Source organism: Mustelus asterias, unplaced genomic scaffold, assembly GCF_964213995.1.
Source record: "Mustelus asterias unplaced genomic scaffold, sMusAst1.hap1.1 HAP1_SCAFFOLD_185, whole genome shotgun sequence".
NCBI classification, from domain to species: Eukaryota; Metazoa; Chordata; class Chondrichthyes; order Carcharhiniformes; family Triakidae; genus Mustelus; species Mustelus asterias.
In genome coordinates, this window is record NW_027590183.1 from 267,764 (window position 1) to 276,568 (window position 8,805).

The following is an 8,805-nucleotide window of genomic DNA, read 5'->3' on the forward strand; positions in this document are numbered from 1 at the left end:
GTTTGGAAGGAGCTGTTGAAGGAGCCTTGGCGAGTCGCTGCGGGGCATCTTGTAGACGGTACACACGGCTGCCGCTGTGCGTCGGGGGTGGAGGGAGTGAATGTTTGTGGTTGGCGTGTCGATCGAGCGGGGAGGGGTGGAGGAGCTGCTTTGTCCTGGAGGGTGTCGAGCTTTCCCGAGTGTTGTCGGGAGCCGCACTCATCCAGGTGAGTGAAGAGTTTCCCATCACACTCCTGACTTGTGTCCTTGTAGATGGTGGGACAGGCTTTGGGGAGGTGGGAGTCAGGAGGTGAGGACTGATTAGGGACAGTCAGCATGGCTTTGTGAGTGGAAAATCATGCCTCACAAATTGGATTGAGTTTTTTGAAGGGGTAACCAAGAAGGTAGGTGAGGGCAGTGCAGTTGATGTTGTCTACATGGACTTTAGCAAGGCCTTTGACAAGGTACCGCGTGGCAGGTTGTTGCATAAGGTTAAATCTCACGGGATCCAGGGTGAGGTATCTAAATGGATACAAAATTGGCTTCTTGACAGAAGCCAGAGGGTGGTTGTAGAGAGTTGTTTTCCAAACTGGAGGCCTGTGACCAGCGGTGTGCCTCAGGGATCAGTGCTGGGTCCACTGTTATTTGTCATTTATATTAATGATTTGGATGAAAATATCGGGGGCATGGTTAGTAAGTTTGCAGATGACACCAAAATTGGTGGCAGAGTGGACAGTGAAGAAAGTTATCTCCAATTGCAACGGGATCTTGATCAATTGGGCCAGTGGGCTGACAAATGGCAGATGGAGTTTAATTCAGACAAATGCGAGGTGATGCATTTTGGTAGATTGAACCAGGGCAGGACTTACTCAGTTAATGGTAGGGCGTTGGGGAGAGTTACAGAACAAAGAGATCCAGGGGTACAGGTTCATAGCTCCTTGAAAGTGGAGTCACAGGTGGACAGAGTGGTGAAGAAGGCATTCGGCATGCTTGGTTTCATCGGTCAGAACATTGAATCCAGGAGTTGGGACGTCTTGTTGAAGTTGTACAAGACATTGGTAAGGCCACACTTGGAATACTGTGTACAGTTCTGGTCACCCTATTATAGAAAGGATATTATTAAACTAGAAAGAGTGCAGAAAAGATTTACTGGGATGCTACCGGGACTTGATGGATTGAGTTATAAGGAGAGGCTGGAGAGACTGGGACTTTTTTCTCTGGAGCGTAGGAGGCTGAGGGGGTGATCTTATAGAGGTCTATAAAATAATGAGGGACACAGATCAGCTAGATAGTCAACATCTTTTCCCAAAGGTAGAGGAGTCTAAAACTAGAGGGCAGAGGTTTAAGGTGAGAGGGGAGAGATACAAAAGTGTCCAGAGGGGCAATTTTTTCACACACAGGGTGGTGAGTGTCTGGAACGAGCTGCCAGAGGCAGTAGTAGAGGCGGGTACAATTTTGTCTTTTAAGAAGCATTTACATGGGTACGATGGGTATAGAGGGATATGGGCCAAATGGTGGCAATCGGGATTAGCTCAGGGGTTTAAAAAAAAAGGGTGGCATGGACAAGTTGGGCCGAAGGGCCTTTTTCCATGCTGACTCGATGAATCTATGACTCTACTCTCAGCAGGATTCCCAGCCTCTGACCTGCTCTGGGAGCCACAGTATTTATATGGCTGGGCCCCAGTTCAGTTTCTGCTCAATGGTAACCCCCAGGACGTCGATAGTGGGGGAGGGGATTCTGTGATGGTTACGCCATGGAATGTCTGGACCACACTGGGAGCACCGTGCACAGTTCCCGTCTCCCTATCCCCTCGGTTAGACCCACACTCGGAGCACCGTGCACAGTTCCCGTCTCCCTATCCCCTCGGTTAGACCACACTCGGAGCACCGTGCACAGTTCCGGTCACCCTATCCCCTCGGTTAGACCACACTCGGAGCACCGTGCACAGTTCCGGTCTCCCTATCCCCTCGGTTAGACCACACTCGGAGCACCGTGCACAGTTCCCGTCTCCCTATCCCCTCAGTTAGACCCACACTCGGAGCACCGTGCACAGTTCCGGTCTCCCTATCCCCTCGGTTAGACCCACACTCGGAGCACCGTGCACAGTTCCCGTCTCCCTATCCCCTCGGTTAGACCACACTCGGAGCACCGTGCACAGTTCCAGTGTCCCTATCCCCTCGGTTAGACCCACACTCGGAGCACCGTGCACAGTTCCAGTGTCCCTATCCCCTCGGTTAGACCCACACTAGGAGCACCGTGCACAGTTCCAGTGTCCCTATCCCTCGATTAGACCCACACTCGGAGCACCGTGCACAGTTCCCGTCTCCCTATCCCTCGATTAGACCCACACTAGGAGCACCGTGCACAGTTCCCGTCTGCAGATGAGGAAGCAGGGCAGAACGTTGAGAAAAATAGCCTTTATTATATAAATAGATCAGTCAATTCACATGACAAAACATTTAAAATATGTTAAATATAAATTTAAATTTCAAATATATTAAATAATCCAACACAGATTCTGTGGAAATCAACCGGGGCGCCCTTAGGACAAGATGAAAGGTCAGAGTTCACGTAGGCCTCAGGCCTCGCAGGATTGGTCACACAAGAATCGCAGAGCCACCCTTGCAAGGGTGGAAGGTAACAGTTCAATTAGGCCGCAGGCCTCTACATTGGCAAAATTCACTGTCCGTGCCAATGAGGTGGCCATTTTGGTTGCCATGGGGAAGCAGCCATTTTGGTTTGCCTATGGGGAAGCGCGGCCATTTTGGTTTGCTAAGTCACGCCCCCCGCCCCACTGCAGCCCCGATTGGCCACGGTTCACTCGATGACAATGGAGTCGACAGCCTGGTACTGGATGAGCCAATAGGGGTAGCACTGGGCGCTGTCGAAGAGGACGTAGATGGTGGGGCGGTCCAGGGAGTTGACGCAGGAGTCGAAGCGGCCTCCGGCCGGCTGGGCGGGGGCCAGGGACGGGGGCCCGGGGGCGTTACGGCTGCCCAGGGCGCTGCGGCCCGTCAGCACCTTGGCCAGGAACATGTGGAGGAGGGGAGCCCGGCGGGGGGACAGGCGGCGGGGGCGAGCGGGCAGGGCGAATTCGTGGGAGTAGCGCGCCCTGGTGGCAAAGTAGCTCCCGCGACCGTAGAGGCAGCCATTGCGGCCGCTTAGCCCCGGGTCAAAGTTGTGGCAGCCGATGGAGCTCGCCGACTCCGCTGACGTCCCGTGGAAGAGGTGGCGATCCCAGCATCCCGAGGGGCACTCTTCCCACAGCCTCTGGTGGAATTGGGCACGGCATCTTGAGGGGGAGGGGGGAGAGAGAGAGGGAGGGAGAGAAAAATCAGTGACCATTCGACTGCATGCCAACCCCATTCTCCCGTCACGTCCATTACAACCTTTGAACCCCGGCAGGCCACAGCAGAGGGGCAGCTCGGCCCCAAATGAAGCCTGGGCCTTGCCTGGCGATGCTAAGGGGTTTCTATGTTCCTCCCACATTCCAAAGACAGCTCCCCATTCCCCCTCCACCATCCCCCATCTGACTGGAGGCCTGAGACCTTAAATTTCATTAACATTAAATTGCCCCTTAGTGTCCAAAGATGTGCAGGTTAGGTGGATTGGCCATGCTAAATTGTCCCTTAGTGTCCAAAGATGTGCAGGTTAGGTGGATTGGCCATGCTAAATTGCCCCTTAGTGTCAGGGGGACTAGCTAGGGTAAATGCGTGGGCTTGTGGGGATAGGGCCTGGGTGGGATTGTGGTTGGTGCAGACTCGATGGGCCGAATGGCCTTGTTCTGCACTTTAGCATTCTATGTTCTATGTTATCTGTCAATTATATTAACAATTTGGATGAGAATTTTGGAGGCATGGTTCGTAAGTTTGCAGATGACACCAAGATTGGTGGCAGAGTGGACAGTGAAGAAGGTTATCTCGGATTGCAATTGGATCTTGATCAATTGGGCCAGTGGGCTGACGAATGGCAGATGGAGTTTAATTTAGATAAATGTGAGGTGATGCATTTTGGTCGATTGAATCAGGGGCAGGACTTACTCAGTTAATGTCAGGCGCCTGTTCGGGTAACACGGAGGGAGAATTTAGCATGGCCAATGCACAACCAGCAGGTTTGTCAGACTGTGGGAGGAAACCGGAGCACCCGGAGGAAACCCACGCTGACACGGGGGGGGGGGTGCAGACTCCGCACAGACATGGACAAGTTGGACTAAAGGGCCAGTTTCCATCCTGTAAATCCCCGACTAGGCCGCAATCGAGGCCTGCGCTGACTCCCAGCCCCAGCCAGGCCGCAATCGAGGCCTGCGCCGACTCCCAGCCCCAGCGAGGCCGCAATCGAGGCCTGTGCCGACTCCCAGCCCCAGCCAGGCCACAATCGAGGCCTGCGCCGATTCCCAGCCCCAGCTAGGCCGCAATCGAGGCCTGCGCCGATTCCCAGCCCCAGCGAGGCCGCAATCAAGGCCTGCGCCGATTCCCAGCCCCAGCTAGGCCGCAATCGAGGCCTGCGCCGACTCCCAGCCCCAGCTAGGCCACAATCGAGGCCTGCGCCGATTCCCAGCCCCAGCTAGGCTGCAATCGAGGCCTGCGCCGATTCCCAGCTCCAGCTAGGCCACAATCAAGGCCTGCACAACAAGAGGTTAAGGGTTGCAGAGTCTAGGGGTGCAGCGGGGGGTGGGAATGGGAGCCAGGGGTTTCGACCGCCCTCCCTCCCCCCTCTGATGGCGGGGTCACCGGTCCCTCCCCCTCCCCCCACTCAGGAAAAGCCCGCTCACTTGGCATATTTTTCCCAGAGTGCCGCGTTCTGGATTCGGTAGATGTGGGCGATGATAAACTTGGACTCGCTGATGGTTTGGTGAAACATCCAGTACACCATCTGGTACTCCGAGTCTGCCAGCGCGAGCGGGACCCACCCCACCCCCTGGCTCTGGGGGTAGGCCACCCAGGAGGCGGGCAATTCGACACCTGGGGCTGCAGCGTCCCCCCCGGGGCTGGCCGTGTGGTGGAGCGGTTCTCGAGGGAGGTCGGCAGATGGGAGAGTCCTGGCGAGAGAGAGAGAGAGAGATTCACCATTAGATACATCCGTTAGACCCACACTTGGAGCACCGTGCACAGTTCCGCTCTCCCTATCCCCTCGGTTAGACCCACACTCGGAGCACAGTGCACAGTTCCCGTCTCGCTATCCCCTTGGTTAGACCACACTCGGAGCACCGTGCACAGTTCCGGTCTCCCTATCCCCTCGGTTAGACCCACACTCGGAGCACCGTGCACAGTTCCGGTCTCCCTATCCCCTCGGTTAGACCCACACTCGGAGCACCGTGCACAGTTCCAGTCTCCCTATCCCCTCGGTTAGACCCACACTCGGAGCACCGTGCACAGTTCCGGTCTCCCTATCCCCTCGATTGGACCACACTCGGAGCACCGTGCACAGTTCCCGTCTCCCTATCCCCTCGGTTAGACCACACTCGGAGCACCGTGCACAGTTCCCGTCTCCGTATCCCCTCGGTTAGACCACACTCTGAGCACCGTGCCCAGTTCCCGTCTCCCTCTCCCTCAGTTAGACCACACTCGGAGCACCGTGCACAGTTCCAGTCTCCCTATCCCCTCGGTTAGACCACACTCGGAGCACCGTGCACAGTTCCCGTCTCGGTATCCCCTCGGTTAGACCACACTCGGAGCACCGTGCACAGTTCCCGTCTCCCTATCCCCTCGGTTAGACCCACACTCGGAGCACCGCGCTCAGGTAGGGACCCACCTCAGATAGGGGACCATTTCCAGCGGCGAGCAGAACACGGGGCGACGGCAGATTTTGCGATACACCCCATTGGTCAAATCGCTCTCGCTCAGGTCCACCCAGTTGATGACGAACTCCGTGCCGTCCCACGCGAAGCGGAACCGTTTCTGTTCAAGCTTGTAGGATTCTTCAATCTCTGAGGCGAGGGGCTGAGGGAGGAGGAGGGAGGGGGAGGGAAAACAGAGGCACGCACAGATTAACGAAAGGAACCCACTCCCATGCCGCTGCCGCCATCGAGCGCGCAGGAATGTGCAAATTCGGGGCACGAATCAGCCATTCCGCCCCTCCACCTCTACTATCCCATTTGATAAGATCAGTTTGTCCTCTCCCCCCTCCTCCCCGCCATTAACCCTCGACCTCCCCCTCCCCTCCCATCCATCCTCCTCTGCCTCGAATATATTCAGCGCCCCTCCGTCCCCGCTGCTCTCCGTGGGGGCCGAATGAATCCCGCAGACTAATCACTCTCTGAGCGAGTCTTCCTCATCGCCCTCTTCAATGAGATCGGAGAGTCGCTCCTCCGTGCAGCTTTTGACATCCTGAGTAGGATAGGCGTGTCAAACTCCTTGGTAGGCCGAGATTGAAGCCTAGTCCCTGTGTATCACAACTCACACAGGGATGGAGTGGGGCCTAATTCCTTAATAGGCCCAGTTTGAAGCCTCAGCCTTGAGGGACACTGAGAAGGTACTCTTTCTCTCTGGGCTCCCCGGCACAGTACAGCCGCTCCAGTTGGTGCTGGGCCAGCTCCGGCAGGCTGATCCACTTGGCGGGGCGGCGTCGGAGCAGCTGCCAGTGGTAGGGGAAGCGGGTGTGGTGACGAGGGCAGCTTGGACCCAGCTCGCACTTGCCCAGCAAGTGTGGCTGGCAGATGTCCGAGTGCCAACACTGGTGGACGTGGAGGCGGGGCGGGCCGTCCGAGGACCCCCGCGGGCAGCGCTCGGAGGGGGGCAGGGGGGGGAGCAGGGGAGGGGACAGGTACGGGGTGGAGTCATCTGGTTCGACCGGGCCTGAGAGAGGGGGACAGGGAGAGAGTAGAGGGGGGGAGAGGGAGAGAGACGGGGGGGGGGGGGGGGGGGGGGAGAGAGAGAGAGGCGGGGGGGGTGGGGAGAGAGAGAGGCGGGGGGGGTGGGGAGAGAGAGAGAGGCGGGGGGGGTGGGGAGAGAGAGAGGCGGGGGGGTGGGGAGAGAGAGAGGCAGGGGGGTGGGGAGAGAGAGACGGGGGGTGGGGGAGAGAGAGGCGGGGGGGTGGGGGGAGAGAGAGGCGGGGGGGTGGGGAGAGAGAGAGGCGGGGGGGTGGGGAGAGAGACGGGGGGTGGGGGGAGAGACGGGGGGAGAGAGAGACGGGGGTGGGGGAGAGAGAGACGGGGGGTGGGGGAGAGAGACGGGTGGTGGGGGAAGAGACGGGGGGGTGGGGGAAGAGACGGGGGGGTGGGGGAAGAGACGGGGGGGTGGGGGAAGAGACGGGGGGGTGGGGGAAGAGACGGGGGGGTGGGGGAAGAGACGGGGGGGTGGGGGAAGAGACGGGGGGGTGGGGGAAGAGACGGGGGGGTGGGGGAAGAGACGGGGGGGTGGGGGAAGAGACGGGGGGGTGGGGGAAGAGACGGGGGGGTGGGGGAAGAGACGGGGGGGTGGGGGAAGAGACGGGGGGGTGGGGGAAGAGACGGGGGGGTGGGGGAAGAGACGTGGGGGTGGGGGGAGAGAGACGGGGGGGTGGGGGGAGAGAGACGGGGGGGTGGGGGGAGAGAGACGGGGGGGTGGGGGGAGAGAGACGGGGGGGTGGGGGGAGAGAGACGGGGGGTGGTGGAGAGAGACGGGTGGTGGGGGAGAGACTGGGGGGTGGGGGAAGAGACGGTGGGGTGGGGGAAGAGACGGGGGGGTGGGGGGAGAGAGACGGGGGGGTGGGGGGAGAGAGACGGGGGGTGGGGGGAGAGAGACGGGGAGGTGGGGGGAGAGAGACGGGGAGGTGGGGGGAGAGAGACGGGGAGGTGGGGGAAGAGAGACGGGGGGGTGGGGGGAGAGAGACGGGGGGGTGGGGGGAGAGAGACGGGGGGGTGGGGGGAGAGAGACGGGGGGGTGGGGGGAGAGAGACGGGGGGGTGGGGGGAGAGAGACGGGGGGGTGGGGGGAGAGAGACGGGGGGGTGGGGGGAGAGAGACGGGGGGGTGGGGGGAGAGAGACGGGGGGGTGGGGGGAGAGAGACGGGGGGGTGGGGGGAGAGAGACGGGGGGGGTGGGGGGAGAGAGACGGGGGGGGGTGGGGGGAGAGAGACGGGGGGGGGTGGCGGGAGAGACGGGGTGGGTGGCGGGAGAGAGACGGGGGGGTGGGGGGAGAGAGACGGGGGGGGTGGGGGGAGAGAGACGGGGGGGGGGGGGAGAGAGACGGGGGTGGGGGAGAGAGAGACGGGGGGTGGGGGAGAGAGAGACGGGGGGTGGGGGAGGGAGAGACGGGGGGTGGGGGAGGGAGAGACGGGGGTGGGGGAGAGACGGGGGTGGGGGAGAGACGGGGGGGTGGGGGGAGAGAGACGGGGGGGTGGGGGGAGAGAGACGGGGGGGTGGGGGGAGAGAGACGGGGGGGGGGGGTGGGGGGAGAGAGACGGGGGGGTGGGGGGAGAGAGACGGGGGGGTGGGGGGAGAGAGACGGGGGGGGTGGGGGGAGAGAGACGGGGGGGTGGGGGGAGAGAGACGGGGGGGTGGGGGGAGAGAGACGGGGGGTTGGAAACTTATCAGCCGTGATTAAATGGTGGAGGAGACTCGATGAGCAGAATAGCTGAATTCTGCTCCTGGATCTTATGGTCTTTTCAGTTTCACGCTCACTGTTAGCTACAGTATTTACACTAGTTCCCCCGCTCTTTATTAGCTTGTGTCCGTATTAGTTTCAGCATTCCAATGATTCACAATTAGCATTTAACTGATTAACCAATAAGTATTTAATTGTAAATAACTACAGTTATACAGATGATAAAATTAGGAATATCCATTACAATTACAGAGCAGCAACATTAACCCTTTCTCTTCCAAGACTCAATAACACAGATCATGTC

General features: G+C 59.5%; 1 protein-coding gene across 1 annotated transcript; it reads right to left on the reverse strand.

The window, feature by feature from the left end:
- Positions 1–2,797: 2,797 nt before the first annotated feature.
- On the reverse strand, positions 2,798–6,047 carry LOC144485339 (protein mono-ADP-ribosyltransferase TIPARP-like). Its single transcript, XM_078203537.1, has 4 exons — positions 5,985–6,047; positions 5,732–5,919; positions 4,752–5,018; positions 2,798–3,272 (listed from the first exon to the last, which is right to left on the reverse strand). The coding sequence occupies exons 1-4, from the start codon at positions 6,045–6,047 to the stop codon at positions 2,798–2,800; spliced, it is 993 nt and encodes a 330-aa protein (XP_078059663.1).
- Between the last annotated feature and the right edge of the window lie 2,758 nt (positions 6,048–8,805).

Coding starts and splice junctions, on each gene's coding strand:
- LOC144485339 (XM_078203537.1), bottom strand. CDS start 6,047: ATGGCTGATTCGTGCCCCGAATTTGCACATTCCTGCGCGCTCGATGGC. Junction 5,920..5,984: donor ATGGCGGCAGCGGCATGGGA/GTGGGTTCCTTT, acceptor CTCCTCCCTCAG/CCCCTCGCCTCAGAGATTGA. Junction 3,273..4,751: donor CTCTGGGAAAAATATGCCAA/GTGAGCGGGCTT, acceptor CTCCCCCTCAAG/ATGCCGTGCCCAATTCCACC.